The sequence below is a fragment of the Folsomia candida genome, unplaced genomic scaffold, assembly GCF_002217175.1.
Source record: "Folsomia candida strain VU population unplaced genomic scaffold, ASM221717v1 Fcan01_Sc003, whole genome shotgun sequence".
Taxonomy (NCBI): Eukaryota; Metazoa; Arthropoda; class Collembola; order Entomobryomorpha; family Isotomidae; genus Folsomia; species Folsomia candida.
Window position 1 is genome coordinate 6,987,049 of NW_019091195.1, and position 19,727 is coordinate 7,006,775.

The window sequence follows — 19,727 nt, forward strand, 5'->3', positions numbered from 1 at the left end:
GAATTTGTACAATTGCATATGCACATGTACATGCATATCACTGGAATAAACTTGTGGTTAGAGAGTGTGCATGGATTATTATTTATAGACTGAAAAAGCTATGATGAACTCAAAAGAAATGTTATCCGGAACATCAATCATTTGCTTCATCTTCGATCAATCCTCGTTGATTTGATGGATGTACATTATTCCACACTCATTTCAATTCATAGCGTTACGTGGCTGGAAGGATATATTTGGACGGCGGATGGATTCTGATGATGAACGACGGCTCTCTCCATGATTACCATCTTTCTCCTTCGCATTTAATATTTTGATTCTTGACCGCCGGCTATGATGAATAATGCAGTTGGATCCAAAGATCCGTCAAAGATTTTAACTTTGAGTGATGCCAAGAAGCCTAGAACAAAGCAGTTCCCTCTCATATTCTGTGTTATTTTGTATCTTAATGACACTTCTGCCCATGAGTCGTTATTGTGGTTACGTGATGGCGATGCACATACATACTTTACTTACATAAGTTGCTGGGTGTAGTTAAAGTAAGCAAATAATCCTTGTTGTACATATACTTATTAAGGTGGTAATGAAAAGTTGATCATTCGCCTCCAGCTCTGTCAGCTTTCGAGATCGGACAAGAGACACATACTGAATTTTAATTCGCACCCAATCTCTGTACACACACGCTTAGAATCGGATCGGATATTGCCTTGTGCATCCTTATAAGGGAGTTGCTGCTCGAGTATTAAATTATCAGGATAAAGGAAATGTGAACCAGGAAAAACAGGGACGCCGTATAAAATGTGTATACTTTGCACATGGCGTATTAGTTGTCTAAAAACTTATCCTGTCTACTTCACACTTTTACATTTCAAAAACATTTCTATTGGCCAATGTCATTTGCATATCTTAAAACAATTATGAAAACCAGAAGCTATGCAGCTTGTAAATTTGATCTTGTCCAGTTTACATATCAACTTTTCAAATGCATAAGAGTCAGCTAAAAGTGTAACTCGAGAAGGTGATTGCACTACTGCAGACTCAAGTGAGATCTGGCAGATTGCCTACTTCATACTACTAGTTATATATCTTAAGAAAATATGCATGTGCATAAGAGTAATGTCGAGTGAAGGTTTGGATAATGTTTCAGCGGTATCAGAATTCCTCTATAATTGCTAAATTGTCATTGCAAATAAATTCAATAATAATGATGAGTAATCTGATACAATGTGAGTCATGTTGTAATCTCACATAAATTCATATGAATTCTTTCGCATAATAGCTCATGTAATACCGTTTCTTTTCTGAACCATGTACAGTATTCCTTGACTCACTGATATTGAATAGAAGACACCTGCCGTAAAATGGTCAAAACACCTGAACTGCCATCCTTCGTGTTTTTTACTGGACGAATTTCTCTTCAACAACCAGTCGTTGTCGACAAGCTAAAGCGTTGCTTAAAGAAATGTGTTGTATGTATTGTAGCAACCATTGGAGTTGGTGGGTCGAATTTCCATTGCTAGTAGGAGTTTACTAATAGCGTTACTGGTATAGCATATTGCATAAAACCACCTGCCCAAAGTAATACAAGTTGGTGCTGAAAGGGGTAAGTGTACATATACGTAAAGCCGACTTCATATTACAAAACAATGGTATTTTACTGGTGTATTACCAATCCGATGTAAGCATTTTTCCAAACAAAAGCAACATAAAATAGGTGTGCCGCACTGGTTGTAAAAAAAATTGCTAAAAAATAAAATGATGTGAAGAGTACAAAAGTTTCTCGAGTCTAAATTTCTAAGTGCCTGAATAAAATGTCGTCATATCGTAGCCACAATGAAAAGTGTGAGATTCAAATACCCAAGGCCTCCAGTAAGTACATAAATAAATAGGATATTACAGTATACATGCACTGAATCAAACATGATCCCGTCTATTTTTTTTTGGAAAACAGGCAGCTTGGTTTATGGAGGAGCTCTCACGTTTTTGGCAGGAGTAGTTTTGTTAACAGCGTTTGCAAGGTAAATGTCACAGTATTCCGTAAAAATTGTTAGAGAATATCATGTTGCGAATTAGATAAGAAATTATGCTTTTCCATACAGTCCATATTGGTTGGTATCATGGGAATACACTTTCAGCCCATTCAAGAAAATGGGCTTATGGGAGTTTTGTTTCGACGGGTATCGGCATCCCAATTATCAATTTGACTACTTGTTCAACGGGTGTCACTGGGTGTTTTCTTACGAATTCTTGATCATCCGAGAATGGCTTCTGCCCGGCTGGCTGATGGCCGTCCAAGCATTCATGACGTTGGCTCTTATCGTATCTCTGGGCACTCAACTGATTTTAGCCCTCCTGGTGACAAGATGGCCTTTACAAATTGTGCTGGATTATGAATGGATCCTAACGATGGGTTCCTGCATCGGGAATGCTATTTGTGGTCAGTGAAAGACATCATTTTCATTACAAGATTTTGGATAGCTAAATTTTTGCTTCATTAATGTACTTTTTTCTTTTCAGCCGCCTGCATTCTTCTTTCCATTTCTATTTTTGGAGGTCAATACGACCGAAGGGATTGGCTACAGTACCCCCAGTACAATTACCCGTCTTGGGCATACGCCTTTGCAATTTTTTCCCTCTTGGTGCACGGAGTTGCAGCTTTGATTTTGTACAAGGAGGGTCAGGAAGCCAAGGAGAGGTCAATCGAGGGAGACGGTGCTTTGGGATTGCCCATGCATCCCACCGGAAGGAGCGGTCCGAGCAGTCGTGGTTTTGGTGGGGGAATGTCCAACACCGGATCTGTCTAACTTTCACAATCACAAATTCACTTTTACTGCCCTTGATACCGATGTTAGGATAAAAAAGTAAATCTCTCTATAAATTATAAGGTTTGCATGTATCTCTCTTCACACAACCCATAGTACTCTTATACCCAACTAATCCTAAATAACTACTTATTCTAGTTTTAACAGAACAATAATTTTAGATTTTAGTGGATTTGGTAATACATTTTTACATACAGCTTTATTACATTTACAAATTAACGACATATTTATTAAGTATTGCTTATACAAAAGGGAAAAATTTTTGATTATTCCTCGAGGTTTTCCCACTTCGCATACATTCCACTTGTGTACATATCATATCAAATATTTAAAGAAATTGCATACGCATAATTGTTGTCTATGTTGCTATATCCTGTTATATAAGACGTATAATAAAGTAAAGGCGTTTTCTTTGTTAAAAAAAATTGTGTTGATTTGAGAATTAATTTACCATTTCAAGCAGAAACAAAAGCAGGGTGCAAAGGTGAGACTGGTGAAAGTCTTGGCGAGAGATGCAGAGCCAGAGGCCGATTGCCATTGAGCAGAAAGCCTGCAGAAAGTTGTGGGATATTTCCTTCCCTCCTTCTCAACTTCACTTACACTTTCTCCAGAGTGCCAAAATTGTTATAGTTTCGTACTGCTAAAATATCCAATTTAATTATAATTTATACAATGCAGTAGATTTAGATTGATAGTTATGTGATGGACAATAACGCAGCAGAACAATGTACCGACGACAACCAATGGCAGCAGCACGAAGTTTTAACGGTAAACTTTCACCGATAATCGAGTAAAATTTAGAACTTATTAGTCTGAATTAAACTAATTTAATATGACGATATTTCAGAGGTCTGGAAAAGATGCATGCAATTTGTGTAATGCTCCAGCAAATAAATCTTGTTCCGCGTGTCAAGTGAAATATTGTTCGGCCCAGCATCAGAGGGAGGACTGGCCCACCCACAAGAACGACTGCTGCCCTTTCAAGTTGAAAACCAACCAAAAATTTGGTAGACATTTTGTCGCAGCGAGAAGACTAAAAGCTGGCACTCTAGTTATCCAAGAGGATCCAACGTTATGCGCCCCTCGAGGTCTACCGGATGGGTCACCAATTTGCCTCAGTTGTTGCGTCCTAATGGAATCACAGGGAAAATCTTCATATCGATGTTCAAAATGCGCTTGGCCAATATGTTCTCCAGAGTGTGAGCAGGTTAATTAATTAATCAACATGTCGTATTAAGGGAGGAATTTTGTTTTTTATGAAAGAGAAAGCTTATATTTCCACTAATATGTTAATAGCACGAGCTGCATGCACAGAATGAATGCAAGATATTCTCCGAGAGACATATCAAGTACCCACCATCAGAATGTGAATATCCAACATATATTGTGTACAAAGTAGTTGAAATTCTACGTGGAGTACTTATCAAAGAAAATGATCCTGAGCTGTGGGCCAAGATTACAAATCTCCAGTGCGTAACGGAGCTTGGAAATAAGACTGATTTGTTTCAAGACTTGGGAAAGTTAAGAAACACTTTCGGCGTTGAAGATATTGGACTAGAGGAGGACTGGAAAAGAATTTTAGGCATCTTAAATGTTAATAATTTTTCTATGAAGGGTCGACGCAATGGTCACGGACCATGGTTAGTTTGTTTGACATTTATCGTTTCTTAAAATTTATTATGGCAATGTAGGCAGATGAGATACGCGCTTGAGTTAATTTGACTTGGAAATTACAGGTTTACTGGATACGTATTCTTACAAAGTAGTATGTTGGCTCATTCCTGTTTACCTAACTGTTGGTGGGGCGTGTCAATGTTCCCAGACCACAAAATTCAAGTTCGCACCACCGTTGACGTTCAGAAGGGGGATGTATTAACTGTTCCTTATAGTTATATTTATAATGCGTTTGGAACAAGCAAACGACAGGAATTGATCCAAGATGATGGGGAATTTATATGTAAATGCGAGCGCTGTGAAGATCCGACGGAATTAAATTCTTTTACATCGGCCCTGATTTGTAGAAAGTGCAGAAACGGAAGCGTTTTGCCACTACACCCTCTTGTCATCGATTCTGAATGGCAGTGCAATATTTGTCACAAGAAATATTTCTGGGATGACATTAACAATACCATTCAAGAATTAATGACGAAGCTGGAACAGTGTGAAACCGTAACGGATATGGAAAATTTTATTAAAGAAGCTCAAGGCACTGTCCACTTAAATCACTGGTTGATAACTGAAGCTGAGGATGCCGTTTGTCAACAAAGAATGCAGACGCTTTACGAAAATGATGAAGTAACTCTGGAAGAGAGAGATGTACACATTTCAATGTGCGAGCATTTATTGAAAGTAAAAAATCTCACTGCTCCAGGATTTTCTTTGGAACGAGGTATGTACATATGTGACAATGTCAATTTGGAAGACCAAGAAACTTCATAAAAACTACAAATTAGAATAATAACAGCTATGGTGTTTTGTAGGTCGGCTTTTAAATCGCTTGGCTCGTGCAAGATTTGAAAGACTGGATGATATTGTGAAGAATAACACGGTGGAAGATGCAGATGAAATTTTGGCTGAAGCAGAGTTTATTTATGTCTTGTACGACGAAGCTTTATGTTTTTATAAAAATGACATAACGGAAGTGCTTATTGGTGAACATTATGGTTTAAAATGTCGTATGATTATGAGTGACATGCAACTAGTCAAAGAAAAATTTGCCATTACAACTGATACTATTTAATTTATTTTTAATGTAGATTTTTAATGTAGACTTTTTATATTTGAATTGCTCAATCGAGCCCACAATTAAATAAATTAAATTAAAATCGTAAAAAGAGGAGAAATTAGTGCTACAATTATTTTTACAGAGCTATATATATACAATGCTTATGAACTTTTCCTTAGATGCACATTTCATTGAAAACCTTGTGGAAAGCAAAATTATGAAATAACTCATGAGAATCTATTGAAGTTTATTAAACACAAACACATTATTAAAAATAAAATAAGGGCTCTTTATAAATACCTTAATAGTTAATAGTTGATCGTGGAAATCAAGGGACGTTTAAGAACAGAAGCGACAGCGCCATAAGTGACTGGAAAAAGCATGTGATCGATTTGAGGGAGTTAAGGGTTAAGGCACCCTACCATCCCATGTTAATTATAACATGCGGCATATAGGTCACACCAGGGGGTAGGGGTCAAACTTCTCCGAAAATCTATCACATGCTTTATGTGCAGTCCATAACTACAATAGAAATAAATAATGCGATTCATTTCAAATGCAATTCATTTCGAAATTATGATATGAAATTAACCAACGTATGTAGAAATAAACTAAAATGCAACCGACAAATAGAATTGGCTCCACCGCCAGGAACGTAATTTTAGGAATTATTTTCATAGGCATCGTATTACGGGTTTTACTAAATTTGCAGCAAGACTCAAGAGAAATTGTTCTAAGGGACCCATTTTTGCTGGCTCACAGCTTGGACCCAAATTACGGTAAATAAACTAACAATAGTTTATAGCTTAGCATTTGCTATGCGAATAAACGTTAATAGAATAGTGGGTGGGTGGCAGGTGGGAACAAGTTAAAATTCCAGTTTGACTAATTCCCCTAAACGTGCATCTATTTAGGACCTGATGCTGGATATCGGAGTTGGAGAAGGTCACAGTGGGAGGAATGGCTAACCCAACGTGAACCTCTGCATAGATCTGCAGCAAATGCAGTCAACCGACGGAGAAAGCATCCATTGAATAGAAAACCTGTGAACACGGTTATTATTGGAACGCCGGATGAAATTCAAGCTGCTTTTACAGGAACACTTGACCCTGTATTTTTTATGTAAACTTCAAATCAAAAATGAAGCTAATTTTGAGTTTAATTTTTACAGCAGGGGAGTTATTACTTTTGGAGCAACAGAATGTTCGAAATTTTCGACATCCGCAGAACGAGTGGTGGACATTTGATAATTTTCCGCTGCCCTCCCACCTACATCTCTGTGGGGATGCTTGCAGGAAAACCAGTTCACCTTAATGGTTACAGCGATGTAAAAACTGCGTCTGGAGGAAATCTCAACTACGAACGAAAGAAAAAGTGTGTTCAACTAAACTAGTAAGTTCTAATAATTGCTGAATAATGCTCAAAATAAAAATAAAACTTCGCATTATCTGTAATGCTGCTTAACACTATATCTGTTATTGAAGTCGCTGAAAAAAATACTACCATGAATTATCTGTCAAGGGATATGGCATGATGTCTAGATCAGATTCACTGGATTCCGATCCTAGGTCTGTCTTGAAGTTTACGTTGTTGGCAAATTTGAGGTCACACTTTTTGCATCCTTTGCGCCATTTTGCTACGTTCTGGTTCACCTGAATAGAAGAGATTATTGTGATTAGCAAAGATTTTATTTATTTGCAATAACTATTTCATGAAGTTTGCTTTACTTTAGTGAGAAAGTAGTCGAATCTAAATGTCTTTGCAAAGTAGCCATCACCTTTTGCATTTTGTTGGAAATTGTCCTGAAATCAAACGGATACTTATAATTTATGAAAAACAGTATGTGTACAGAAATGGAAGTCATATGCAATTTCGTACCACAAATGAGTGGCTTCCTTCAAAGTCCAATATACCATATACATTTTGAATGTATTGACGGAACCTTGACAAGTTGAAACACATGAGTTCTCGAGCAGGCTGGATCAATTTTGCAAAGACTTCAGTGTCACGATGTCTGGAAACCTGAGCATTGCTGTTGACTCTGATAATGTTTTCACAAGAGGTAAAATGCTCTAAAAAACCAATCGCAATTTTCCCAAAGTTGCAGTCAGAATGATTTATAGCCCAAGAGTTAGCAAAGGCTGAAAATTTTTTCATCATGAGAATTTCTTGATCCCACAGTAAAAGTGAAAATATTGCATTCTTCATCTTAATCTCAGTATTATCCCAATCTCCGCTGGACGTTTCCAGCTTCCAGGGCAAGTGCCGCACCTCGAAAACATAAAACTTGCAAACCCTTCGCTTCAGATTGAGCAGATATCCAGAAATGTTGTAGGAATTGGCTTCAGTACAAATAATCAAGGGTGCATGCATCTCTTTCTCCCCAAAGTAACGATTTTGTTGAAGAAGCATCGCTACCTGTTGCTGTTGAATTCTTCGAATTGCAGACAAATCACAAAGTTGTTCTTTGACGGCAGGGGAGCGAGTATTCCATCTCCAAGAGTTTTGATAACATTTCGTAGCCTCATTATTCACAAGAACCAAACTTGAAGTATCTTCAGTTTGTAATCCAATCGTTCGCATTCTTCTTTTACTGCTGCCCTGCTTTGCACATGAACACAATTTTTCTCCCGTAGGAATATTATCAATAATGTCGCTTTCCAAGTCACTGTCGGTGTTTTGATCGGTATCATCATCACTTGTGGTATCTTCATACCAGGACTGCATCCTCTGAGAATAGGCGTTCAAGCGCTGGACAAATTTCCAGGATTCTTGATGAGCAACGACCTTTTTAGAATTATCCAACACATTGGCAAAATAATTTCTCAAATTAACTAAACGGCGTACGATTTGCAATTTTGCGTTAATAAACTTGTACAAAAATAATGCTAACAAAATCCCACACGTAATTAAGCAGTAACAATTTGATTGGGACATTTTAATTGTGAATAAGATGACGACTCTAAATCCGAGTGAAAACTACGAGTCTTTTGATGCGAGGAAATGTCGCGAGCCTCCGTGAAAAAAATGAGACGAAGAAGAAATCATTATCTTGAGCATCCAATGAAACAACCAAAGTCATGGGCATAGAAAAGTGTCGTTATTATTTATGAACTTTGAGAAATATAAAACTTTATGCTAATGCATACAAAGACGACTTGAAGCAATAAACAATTAGCTGTCATCTAGAATGGTACGTATACACTTAGGATAATCTAAGTTGATAACCAAAAGCTCCTCTTTCAACTAAATATGATCAGCGATTTACTACTCGGCAGATTCAGCACGAAATTCACGTCTCGAGTACATATTAAAGTCGGAACCAAGAAAATAATTTGAGTCAAAGAGTGAAATCTCAGTTTCACGAATTGAGACAAGAAAGAATATGTGTCCAATTACTGAAGATTTGACTGGAGTTTAGTATATGTATGGCATTGAATTTGACATATGTAACAATGATAAGTAGACAACTGCAATGTATATAATACGGCATGACCCTGTGGAACGAATGTGCTGAAATAAACTGTAAATGGTCATAATCCCAAGAACTCGAAACAAAAGTCTTATCTAAGAAAATAAATGCGTACAAAAAATAGTGACATCCTTGATTTTTCTGATTTTATTACTTACGCTGTAGAAAAAGATGAGATTTAAGCTGCACGAATGAGCTGATAGATTGTTGGAGATTTAACGGAGTTGTTTGCCATCTCTGTTTATCAGCTTTCTCACGTTGCATGGACGGGACGTGTCCCATAAACTATTTGTATTTGAGGGTCAAAGTTTATTTGCTTACTCAATTGTTTTTTTTTCTGCGAAACAGAAATATCTATCCTATCACCTATCTATCGTACATAATTGTAGATTGGAATCTCTACATAAAAAAAATCAGCTTATCAAATTCATATATTTCTCAATACTAATCCTAATTTAAGAATTTTTTTGCATGGTACAGAGTCGAGGCTTGACTATCATGACATATGTATGTACACATAAGTATGTGATTGTCCATGAGACATTTTTGTGACTGATTTTGAGTAGCTCATGCTAGTCTAAACTCGCTACGAGAATCTCGTAAAGAGATACACTTATTTACATAAATATGTCTTTCGGAATAAAATTATTACTGGCTTTGATTATTGTGATTTATTGACACTTTTTCTGAAAGTTTATTCAAGTACTGTAATTGGTAAACTACATGAACACCGATGAGCAATAATTAATGAGTTAAATGATTGGCTTATTCTGATACTCTAGCGCCTGGGGATTACAAAATGATTATGAAAACATTGGGGACGTCATAAATTATGCTTATATTGTTGCAAATACCTCGTAGAGCTCCGTGTATACGTTGCTGAGAATAGAAGGTTGAAACATTAAAAGAGAAGGGCTTATTGGTTGGTAAATAAATAAAAATAATAGTTTTTTTGTACTCACATTCTCCAATTCCTCTTGTACTTGAAGTTCGATATTGCGAATATCTTCCAGTGTTAGCTCGTACCAGTTGTCCTGTTAATTGTGCATTCAAATGATCAGCCATGCTTTTTCTTCCGTTAAATTAAACGTTAACTCATACCAGCCAACAATAGACCTGCCTATGGAACTTTGTGAATAGTCGCATCTCATATTTTTGAATCAATTTCTCGACTCTGGTTTGTAATCCGAACCAATTGAAATGGCAGGTGACTAGTTTATAACAGGTCATTACGGGCTTAACCTAGCGTAATAAATTCGACTCGAGACTCGAAGCAAGAATGTTTTTTTTCGGATTATGATAATGATTTTACCGTATTGATCCATCCTGGGGTCAGGGGGCCCCTATCGCACTTTAGTGATTTGTGCAATCTAGGATCTTCGTCCTTATCGTAATCCGCAGGGTCCTTATTAAGTAATTGGGTTATGCAAGGTCATAGATAAATGCTTTAAATTATTTATGAACTAAATCAATCAAATTTACTAGTAACTCCCCGGCAATGTCAATAATGACAACTTCCCTTTGAGCTAGTTTCTCATTTGTTAGCTGATGAACATTTTCATGTTCACCTTTTCCAGGTAAATGATATGTCTCGATCGAGATCCCAAAATCTGAGCCCATGTACTCGTTCTAACAAGATGGACCAGATCAGAGATGAGGATGTGCTCACGAAATTAACATACAATTTTATAATTTTATAAATATGTGTATTACCGTCAATATGGTGCGGCAATATGGATATGCGTTCCAGGCGTTTTCCTAATTTTATATATTTTATTAAGTTCTTTATCATCTTTATCCATATAATTACGTAGACGCCATTAATGAATCATAGTTACCTCCAAGACGAGGGCAGATTTTGGTAACAGAGTTTTAACCAAACCACCTACTTTACTACCATATTATGAGTAAAACATTTATTAATCATAGTCCATGGCATCTATTTATATTTATTTATAACGTAATAATTACACTAACTTGGCAAGGTAATATTTTTTCTTGGTATACTGTCCTGAAGGAAACTGGTGTCCGAGAAGTGGTTGGTTTTCAAAGGACTCGTTTGTTATCACCTGGATCCCGTCCCCTCCTCCTGTTTCATTCCGACTGGCCTGAGCTATCGAGTAGAGCTGACCAATCTGGTACTACAAAATGTGACATTCTTACAAATTATTTATTTAGATTTATCTCTAGTGAGTGGACAGACATACCTCCTCGACTGTTAGAGGTAGAATAATCCTACTATGTTAAACACAAAAAAATGGATTTGTAAATTAAAGTGATCAAAGAAATCATGAAATTTGGTATGAATTTGGCTTACTATTCTTTAACCAACATTTCTTACTGCTGCGAATTGGACGGGCACAGTTGAAGTTGTCCCCTTTGTGTGCTTTCTGAGGTTGAAATCCAAACTGAAACCCAAAATCGAATTGGCAATGTGAAAACTGGATTAATGCTGGCTCACTCTGAAAAAGTCAATAGCTCGGGTTTGCAAATTAAATATTTCATTATTTAATCCAGCTACCCAACGAGGGGTTTGGTAGAAGGTAAATACACAGGTAAATCCATATCCGTTCACGGAAGCGCAACTAAATATGACAAAACCCTATGACAACTTTTTTTTAGGAAACAATACGTACTTCCCTATTTAAACTATAATACTGCAAGCAATTCCAATCACCTATTATTCAACTCTACAATTTAAGTAATATGTGTACTACAAAATTTTATTCAACCAAACACATTCATAAAATGTAAAAGAAAAGTATTGTATTATTTTTAACTCTTGCAATTCCGTTCATTTGGTTATTTGCTATTCTTCTATGCATATTTTATATAAACATTCCTTCGGAATTATTATCTTGTGAAAGAATATAAAATTTTATTTATTAGTAAATCATCTGAGAATATTGGAATTTGGGTGGCATATAAATAGAACGTTGTTTTATTATTATCTCCCTTAGTCCCGAATCGTGTGACCCCGGACTGCCCCTTGTCCTCGTGTCTGGAATTATATAAACCAATTAATTATGTAGACAATGCTGCCCAACTAAATATGACCATGGCATGGAATTGGGTGAAGCTTACTTTTTCCAGTTCTGCCTGAATCGATTCCTCAAAGCGACGAATATCGTCCAAAGTGAGTCCATACCACCGATCAATCCAAACAAATACTTGCCTGTGAAACGCATTTATGAGAAAGAAATGAAGTGTTTAATTTTAAACATACATAATAATACAAAAGATTACGAATATTTAGGACAGGAGTGGGTGTACATATCTTTATTTATTTTTATATGTGTACTTGCCTGTGAAATTTTGCGAATAAGCGTTCTTCGTAACTCATGACTTTGCCTTCTACCAGGCTTTGAAATCCAAATTTTTTAAAGTGAAAATTGACCAATTTGTACGCTGTCATTATTGGCTCTGTCTACAACAAATGATCGTAAATTGCTTCATGACACGCAATACTTAAATATGCTTTAAATATGTTATTGGCTAATGCTAGGCTTGCAATGCTTACTTTGTCCATCCACCCAGGCGTTAAGGGTCCTCGCTTAGTTTTGCGAGATTGGAACTTGGAAGGATCTTCTGATTCTGAGTAATCCTGGCTTGGGATACTCCCAGCAATGTCGATAATAATGACTTCCCTTTCCTTTAACAAATTGGGGGGCAATTCATGAACATTTTCTTGGTCAGGTTTTCCAGGCAAATGATGCGTGTGGACAGTTAGGAGGAAGCTGTCGCCGAGGTATTCGTTCTATTGTATTAAAACCACAAGTACAACAGGTAAATTAAGACCCTTACATATCCAAAAAGAGAATTCAACTGAAATTTGCAGCCAAATTGACTCACAGTAACGACGGTTTTGCAGTACGGGTAAGCGTTCCAGGCTTCTTCGTCTAGTATTAAAGCACTCTTGGGAGCAACGGTTCTTATAAAACCGTTCACTTTATTTCGGAAAAAGTACTTCTTTTTGGTATACTGGCCACTAGAAAACCTATCTCCCAGTAATGGAGTATCTGCAAAAGGTTGATTTTTTAGCATCTGCACTCCATCCCCGCCCCCCGTTTCATTTCTACTGGACTCGCCAACGGACCACAATTGACCAATTTGATACTGCAATAAATTTATCGGATCATGTTGTGATTCTCACTGTGCTAGAAATAATTTAATTCATCTGGCTGATTACCTCATCAACGGTCATAGGCAGAACAATACGGCTATAAGAATGTGACAATTAAGACATCTCGTTGAATTGAAAATGAAATGAAATATAATTGAACTATTTAGACGACGTACAATTCTTTGATGACCATTCTCACTAGGGGCAGCGTATGACTTCACCAATCCGTATTATTTGGATTCAAGAGAATGAAAACTAATTGGATAAGAATTTATAAATCTTTGACAAAATTGCCCTCGAAATAACTCTTGACTATAAATTCGTTCTTAGCAACCCTTTCACAGGGTACATTTACAGTGGTAAAAAGAATGCAGTTGACTATGGGTCTTTTTTATTCCCACAATTAAATTGATTTATTGGTCAGAGTCATACTATTATTACAAAATATATTTACTAGACTTTATTGCACCACTCCAAATCCATCTCCCCCCAAAGTAATATCCCAAAACTGAGATAAATTATTGGAAATAAGCGAAGTTTTTAAGGCTTCCACGGCTTCATTTTTGGTGTCAGGTGGGAGTAAAACAAATACGCATCCTCCACCGCCAGCCCCAGTTAGTTTAGCGCTGAATTTATGGTTTTTGGCAATGTCGACGATTAAGTCAATTTTGGGGTGGGATACAGTTAGCTGAAAAAAGACAGCTTGTTTAAATATCAGTACATTCCATAATACTAATTAACAATTTATCCTTGCGTTTATAATAGAGATACAAATAATATGGGTAGAGAATAGAGAGATTGATGTTAGAAATACTTCGAAGTTGAACTCATGCGGCAAACTTGTAACCGAACCCCATCAATGGCGTCGCCATTCTTAAAGATACGGGCTATATATATAGCCCGTATCTTTAAGAATAATATCCAAATCAATCTCACTCTATTCACCAATATCATTTCCTTCACTCGACCTCTTTCAGAAGCTCTTGATTTCTTGAGACATTTTGGGGCGTAGTTTGTCCAGAACTGCTTAATTGTTCAATTACTGACTCTACAATCCCATTAATTTCTTTCATTATTTCTTCGTGGCGAGTGGAATTTGTTTCCTGCAATGCAGCAACCTGGAAAAATAAAATGAAAATTATTTTGGCAATTCATGCTCAGTATTAAAATATCTGATTTGAATGCATAAAATTGTACTCACTCTGCCCACCAACTCTTTAGTGGATCTAGAAACTTGAGTATTTACGAGAAGAACTCGAATTCCTGTGCAGCTTAAATGAACTAACGATTGACCCTTTTGAAACATGACTGCACCTCCAAACGTCCCCACGCTATTATCAATTCCACTGGGATTTCCATGTACAAAGCATTCACTTGTAAATGCCCACCGATTTACCTAAGTATATAAACAAGGTCCCAAAAAATGGGAAATCTTAGTGAGGCAGTGCAATCTCAACTCAGAAATAAAATTAAATTGCAGAATTTTTGAATCACCGCTCTCAGAAATACACCCCATTAATAGTAGGGTGTGTATTTCTAAAACATAATGGTCCATTATATTTGATCTCAGTTAATTTAGCACATTTCTTTTTCACTAGTAAAAACGCATTAAATTCGCAAATTAAGATTGGAGAATTCATTCTTATAAGCAAAATTTAGTGCATCCAGTGAAAATGATATTCAGAGCGGTGATGCAAAAATTCTGCAATCTAATTTTATTTCTGAGTTGAGATTGCACTGCCTCACTAAGATTTCCCATTTTTTGGGACCTTGTTTATTTAAAACTTGTAAGTCGGTTGTCAACGACATTATTGCACCGCATTATACTTGCATCCACAGTAATTTTACTAAATTTTTAATTTTCAAAATTGAATAGCGTCGTGATTTCTTAACCGATTTCGGTCAACTTGGTCTTAAAATGATTAGAAGGAATCAGCGTAACTTTTTCCAATAATTTAGGACAATGTGATGCTCTGAAATGGAACAATGGATGGAAAGGTGACTCCGAGTGCAAATTTTTGCTCTATTTCGCCCATAACTCGGGTAAAAATCAAAAATTCGCCAAGTCAACTAGTACATCGTTTCTAAATCCTGTAACAATGATCTGTGCAAAATTTCATCAAAATCGGTTGAGAAATGGCCGAGAAATCGACTTATGTCACTTTTTTTGGGTGGGGTAAATGCATACTTAGTAAATTTTTTCGTTGTTAGGTATTTGCCTCACTAAGAAAAATAAGCCAAGGTTAGAACTAATATAATTACAATAAATTCACTTGTTTCAAGTTTGTTTGAATTCTCTCTATGCATACCATATCTCGATCAATGGCGTCCTTTTTCATTCTCCCCGAAGAGATCAAGAGGGCACCAGCCAAGGCTACTCCAAATGAAGCCGAAGAACTACGCATACATACATATATACTTACATAAATATGTAAATAGTTTTGACTATTATTAGAATTCGAAACTTACCCGAGCCCAGCTCCCACTGGAAGTTCTGTCGTCACAAGAATTTCGAGAGGGACAGATTTTTCGAACATTACAAGGTAGAGAAACATGACAGCTTCGAAAGCGGATTTACTTGCTGTCAACAATTCTTCCTTGCAGTGAATCAAAGCACGTTTTGCTACAAATTCCTCCAAAGATTTAACCATTTCTGGGTCAAGTACAATTGGATTATTGCCATTCATTGTGTCGAAGCTACAAAGAGGATAATATTTTCATTATCAAAAAAATCCATTACACACATAATTTTATGCATGCACAACGGATTGTGATTATTATTTAAAATAAAGGTTTGAATATTTTCTTACGAAAAGTCAGCTTTTGTTTTCAATAGACTTCGCAAATCATCAAGTTCCTTTATACTGAATGCTGAAATTTCATCAAGAATGCATTTTAAATATAATTCAGATCAATTTTGAATATAGTTGCATTCCTCAAATGAACTGAACAAAGTATATTTATTTTTTTGTTCCACTCAAAAGTTATTATCTACAGAACAAATAAGACCCACGCCACTAAACCGACGTTTTTTTTATTATATTTCTAAAAAAAGATGTTGTATTCAGTTTCATTCGTATGAGACGTTATGACCACTTTGTCCTTCTTTCTGTTCATATTTGTCAAGTTTTCGTGAATTACTGAATCAACTTAAAGCATTTTTCCATTATTTTGATATAAGCATGTACATATGTCGACGTAGTTCATAAATGACACGATAGTATAGAAAATTAATTACTGGTCAATTATTTAATATACTTACCAGCGTCAATACCAACTTCGTTAAAATTTAATTTGACCATATCATTGATTGGATGGATTATAACATTTGTATTAAGCCCAACGCTGACGGCTATAGCTTTGGTCCCATAGACAACTGAATGCTCTCCTGTTAACAATGAGAAGGGACGTGATAATGAGAACTCTTTCGAACTTACCATCAAAGATAACCATTAAGATAAGGCTTACCATGTAAGATCACTTTTCCGGGTGCAAATGCTTTTACCTCCATTTTGAATTGTGTGTGGGGTTCCTATATGCATAAATAGAACACCCAAAATGAAAATGAGTTTTTTGCAACTAATTTTATCCAGCTTGAATATCTCTAATATCAAATAGGTTAAAAAGAGTCAGTAAACTCAGGATATGTACATATGCATACGTATGCATGTATTTATTGGTGAAAATGTAAAGCTTGTGCATCCAGGCCAAGGTCACTTTAATTGAAACAGACTATTTTATTTGCTTTGGTCAATAAATTAATATTTTAATAAATATTAATAATAAAATTGCTTACAAAAATAATTAGTGATTGCACTTGTGAATATTTTTAACACTATTATAGTTTTTTCTTTGCAGATCCAGAACCTACTGATTTTCTTGTTGGTTTCTGTTCATCTGTAGAATATTTCAGACTAAATTGCAAGTAGTGGCAGTACAAGGCAAACAGTGAGAAATGAAGGAATGAGTAAATGGCAATTCCGGCTTGGAATAGATGAGGCAGATTCTGAGGAGGTGTGACGAAATGGAGTCCAAGTATTAAAGCAATGTATCCCCCAATCGAACCGATGAACGCCAACCTAGATATACACGCAATAATATAGATATATTCGCTCGCTACAAGTTATCGTCAGAAGATCTGTACACGTTGCATGGGAATTGTTGTAAGAACGGAAATTCCTCCTTGGACTTACTTTAACAAAGCTGATTTTGACGAGTCAAAGATTTTTCCTTGTTGAGCAACCAATATGAAGAAGGCAGTAGTCAGAAGTAGAGCAGCATGAGAACCTTCTTCCAGAAAGAGGGGATATAAAGATAGTGATGACACTACCACAAACCAGGCTGAGGCGAATGGGTAGAAAGGCAAAAGTAGTACCGCAGCCAAACCAGGCAACATAATTGTCTTCTCATGAACATGGTATGAAAACAAGAAACAGACGATCGAGCTGTTGAACAAGTGAAGCAAGAATGTCTTGCGCAACACTGTCACTTGTTGACCTTTCTGGAAGGAAATTATAAAAAAATGATTTAACTGAAACAGCATGGGCTTACTAGTATTAAGTATGTAAACTACTAGATTTAGATAGAAATACTCTTACGTACCTCTACTGTTGAGGCTTTCATGAAAAGATTTAATGTAGCAGGAATTAACAAAACGATTGTACTGATTCCACAAAATTCTGCCACAATTTGATCCGGGTAAACGCCCTTTACTGGTACAAAACGGTCGAAGACGTACCAAAATGTGCCCACCTTATCTTCAAACACTCCACGTTTCAAGGGGAAAATTCTCTTTAGTACAAAAGTCCAATAGTCTCCAAATGGCAGCCACATCAGCCCCACGGTGGACATAATTACTGTCCCAACTCGAAATGTAGTAAGTACATCAATCCTCTTCATAACCAGAGTTCCTACCATGTACGCAAAGAAGGTCAGCGAGTGATAGAGGGACATTTGCTTATGATGAATGGCCAGAGTGAACAAGATTGCAGATAATGAAAACTGATTCGAAAGAAGTGTCACAATTGCCAAGACAGTGAGCCCCAGTGAAACGCAGTTGTATTGAAAATGCCCATAGTCCACCATTATGAAGGGTGGAGCAGCCAGCGAGCACATTACTAAAAAATGACGGAAAAACAATTGTTTCTCAAGCTGAATGATATTATGATTTGTATATAATTAAAGTTCTGAATAGGATAAAAATTATACTCACTGCAAACCCACGGGGCCAACTTCTTTTCAGGGTTGAAGAACATGACATGAAACAAGATCAAGGCTGGGACGAGTAGATCACTTAAGGAGACGCTCATTCTCATCAAGAAAGTTAGCAGTGAACTCTCGTACCCCCGACTTGTTTTTATTTTGACAGCTTCTGGGAGAATTATTTTGAAGGCGCGTCCCAAACCGTAACTGTGCCATGCGGACAATGGGGGGTAATCTATTCCCCAGTAGTCGAGATCATTAAGGCTTGAGTTGTAGTACCACCGACTGAAATAAATCATAACAAAGTCTTGTTGAGTTCTTGTCCCTCATTCTACTATTTTTCTTGAAGGAGTTACCTCATGGGAATATTGGTGGTAATTTCCATCCAGTGTCGATGTGCTTCAAAGTCACCGTAGCGGGGTGGCTTGCCCTGTCCAGAGTACGGGAACGTGGACACACCCCATCTCAGAACTATGGCCAGGGCCGCACAGCACACGATGGTGCTCAATTCTGACGCCATAATTCTGTTTTTATAGACACCCTAATTTCCTAAAGACTCGTCTCACTCCAATAAAAATCTTCCTATTGAAACAAAAAAGCTGAATTGAGCGAAACTCCCAGTTTTAGCACCCAAATGTCAACTAGGTGCTAGGTGAAAGCTGGCAGTGAAATTCTCCTTCACCAGTATTAAACGCATGACAAATTTTGTTTTGTACCAATATGTGGGACAATGGATCGATACATACATTTCAAAAGGTTGAGTAGATTGAGACTCATTAAATATTTACAGCAAAAAAGTGTGTCGATGATAGCAAACTGTATCGAGTAGATGTCGACGAGACACGAAAAGTAAAAAGTGCCGATAATATTGATTTTATAAATCAACAATATCTCGATTATTGCTGTTCATCTCTTGTCAGAAGAACAATAATATGCAGCCAAATTCAATAATTGGTCCAATTTTAGTCTAAATTTATTATGATGTGTAGATTTTTTTAACTTATGTAAGTTAACCAAGTTATGGAAGGAAACTACCTATAGGATATTATTATTTAAGTCTCACCTGTAACTTATGCCTCCACGTTTAGGCAAATTAATTTTATGAAAAGAAGGCACAATAAATGAAGAAGGAAACTGAATAGATTCGCCGGTTTGCATGTTTCGCTGTCACTTGCTTTCTTTCTTGTTTACTCCAATCAGCAGCTCAACTGTTCATCTTGCATGGTCTCGTTTTTAGCGTCTCATGATGTATGTCTCGTGGTTTTTTGATCTGATCTGTATGCACTATTTCATAACTATGTATTTTTGTCAGATATAAAAATACAGAAGACAATAAATGATATAAATTTATAGTGTTTTAAATACACCGGCATAAATATTGTC

General features: G+C 36.5%; 5 protein-coding genes across 9 annotated transcripts; 2 read left to right on the forward strand and 3 right to left on the reverse strand.

Moving 5' to 3' along the window:
* Window positions 1–1,368: 1,368 nt before the first annotated feature.
* LOC110846463 lies at window positions 1,369–3,247 on the forward strand. The gene is made up of 4 exons (XM_022093228.2): window positions 1,369–1,869; window positions 1,952–2,018; window positions 2,100–2,437; window positions 2,518–3,247. The coding sequence occupies exons 1-4, from the start codon at window positions 1,812–1,814 to the stop codon at window positions 2,802–2,804; spliced, it is 750 nt and encodes a 249-aa protein (XP_021948920.1). The 5' UTR covers window positions 1,369–1,811; the 3' UTR covers window positions 2,805–3,247.
* A 111-nt stretch (window positions 3,248–3,358) lies between these two features.
* LOC110846694 (SET domain-containing protein SmydA-8) lies at window positions 3,359–5,656 on the forward strand. Its single transcript, XM_022093519.2, has 5 exons — window positions 3,359–3,590; window positions 3,670–4,029; window positions 4,119–4,462; window positions 4,559–5,211; window positions 5,303–5,656. Exons 1-5 carry the CDS (start codon window positions 3,525–3,527, stop codon window positions 5,560–5,562), a joined length of 1,683 nt encoding a protein of 560 aa, XP_021949211.1. The 5' UTR covers window positions 3,359–3,524; the 3' UTR covers window positions 5,563–5,656.
* On the reverse strand, window positions 5,558–8,552 carry LOC118434939. Its single transcript, XM_035849685.1, has 3 exons — window positions 7,426–8,552; window positions 7,275–7,349; window positions 5,558–7,199 (listed from the first exon to the last, which is right to left on the reverse strand). The coding sequence occupies exons 1-3, from the start codon at window positions 8,482–8,484 to the stop codon at window positions 7,047–7,049; spliced, it is 1,287 nt and encodes a 428-aa protein (XP_035705578.1). The 5' UTR covers window positions 8,485–8,552; the 3' UTR covers window positions 5,558–7,046.
* Window positions 8,553–9,670: 1,118 nt separating this feature from the next.
* LOC110847428 (phosphatidylinositol transfer protein beta isoform) lies at window positions 9,671–11,971 on the reverse strand. Of its 2 annotated transcripts, XM_022094368.2 has the most exons (11): window positions 11,337–11,971; window positions 11,227–11,257; window positions 10,997–11,160; window positions 10,858–10,912; window positions 10,733–10,777; window positions 10,502–10,648; window positions 10,332–10,424; window positions 10,121–10,261; window positions 9,982–10,053; window positions 9,874–9,898; window positions 9,671–9,804 (listed from the first exon to the last, which is right to left on the reverse strand). In XM_022094368.2, the coding sequence occupies exons 1-11, from the start codon at window positions 11,351–11,353 to the stop codon at window positions 9,785–9,787; spliced, it is 810 nt and encodes a 269-aa protein (XP_021950060.1). In that variant the 5' UTR covers window positions 11,354–11,971; the 3' UTR covers window positions 9,671–9,784. The 2 variants fall into 2 exon arrangements, with proteins under 2 accessions (XP_021950060.1, XP_035704976.1); XM_035849083.1 differs by having other exon boundaries at window positions 9,671–9,898.
* A 1,556-nt stretch (window positions 11,972–13,527) lies between these two features.
* Window positions 13,528–19,693, reverse strand: LOC110847940 (dolichyl pyrophosphate Man9GlcNAc2 alpha-1,3-glucosyltransferase). Of its 4 annotated transcripts, none has more exons than XM_022094990.2 (9): window positions 19,408–19,682; window positions 16,611–16,674; window positions 16,405–16,530; window positions 15,953–16,013; window positions 15,612–15,839; window positions 15,452–15,539; window positions 14,344–14,538; window positions 14,111–14,260; window positions 13,528–13,830 (listed from the first exon to the last, which is right to left on the reverse strand). In XM_022094990.2, exons 2-9 carry the CDS (start codon window positions 16,651–16,653, stop codon window positions 13,603–13,605), a joined length of 1,119 nt encoding a protein of 372 aa, XP_021950682.1. In that variant the 5' UTR covers window positions 16,654–16,674; window positions 19,408–19,682; the 3' UTR covers window positions 13,528–13,602. The 4 variants fall into 4 exon arrangements, with proteins under 4 accessions (XP_021950682.1, XP_021950683.1, XP_021950681.1 ...); XM_022094991.2 differs by lacking the exon at window positions 19,408–19,682 and adding an exon at window positions 16,939–17,080; XM_022094989.2 differs by lacking the exons at window positions 13,528–13,830; window positions 14,111–14,260; window positions 14,344–14,538; ... (3 more) ...; window positions 16,405–16,530; window positions 16,611–16,674 and adding exons at window positions 16,860–17,221; window positions 17,336–17,643; window positions 17,745–18,259; window positions 18,355–18,629; window positions 18,701–18,926 and having other exon boundaries at window positions 19,408–19,693.
* Between the last annotated feature and the right edge of the window lie 34 nt (window positions 19,694–19,727).

Coding starts and splice junctions, on each gene's coding strand:
- LOC118434939 (XM_035849685.1), bottom strand. CDS start 8,484: ATGTCCCAATCAAATTGTTACTGCTTAATTACGTGTGGGATTTTGTTA. Junction 7,350..7,425: donor AAGGAAGCCACTCATTTGTG/GTACGAAATTGC, acceptor GTTTGATTTCAG/GACAATTTCCAACAAAATGC. Junction 7,200..7,274: donor TCGACTACTTTCTCACTAAA/GTAAAGCAAACT, acceptor TCTTCTATTCAG/GTGAACCAGAACGTAGCAAA.
- LOC110847940 (XM_022094989.2), bottom strand. CDS start 18,864: ATGGCGTCAGAATTGAGCACCATCGTGTGCTGTGCGGCCCTGGCCATA. Junction 18,260..18,354: donor GTTGGCCCCGTGGGTTTGCA/GTGAGTATAATT, acceptor GTCATTTTTTAG/TAATGTGCTCGCTGGCTGCT. Junction 17,644..17,744: donor TGAAAGCCTCAACAGTAGAG/GTACGTAAGAGT, acceptor ATTTCCTTCCAG/AAAGGTCAACAAGTGACAGT.
- LOC110846463 (XM_022093228.2), top strand. CDS start 1,812: ATGTCGTCATATCGTAGCCACAATGAAAAGTGTGAGATTCAAATACCC. Junction 1,870..1,951: donor TCAAATACCCAAGGCCTCCA/GTAAGTACATAA, acceptor TTTGGAAAACAG/GCAGCTTGGTTTATGGAGGA. Junction 2,438..2,517: donor CATCGGGAATGCTATTTGTG/GTCAGTGAAAGA, acceptor TTTTCTTTTCAG/CCGCCTGCATTCTTCTTTCC.
- LOC110847428 (XM_035849083.1), bottom strand. Junction 10,913..10,996: donor AAAAAATATTACCTTGCCAA/GTTAGTGTAATT, acceptor ATAATATGGTAG/TAAAGTAGGTGGTTTGGTTA. Junction 10,054..10,120: donor GGCAGGTCTATTGTTGGCTG/GTATGAGTTAAC, acceptor CACAATTAACAG/GACAACTGGTACGAGCTAAC.
- LOC110846694 (XM_022093519.2), top strand. CDS start 3,525: ATGGACAATAACGCAGCAGAACAATGTACCGACGACAACCAATGGCAG. Junction 4,030..4,118: donor GTTCTCCAGAGTGTGAGCAG/GTTAATTAATTA, acceptor ATATGTTAATAG/CACGAGCTGCATGCACAGAA. Junction 5,212..5,302: donor AGGATTTTCTTTGGAACGAG/GTATGTACATAT, acceptor GGTGTTTTGTAG/GTCGGCTTTTAAATCGCTTG.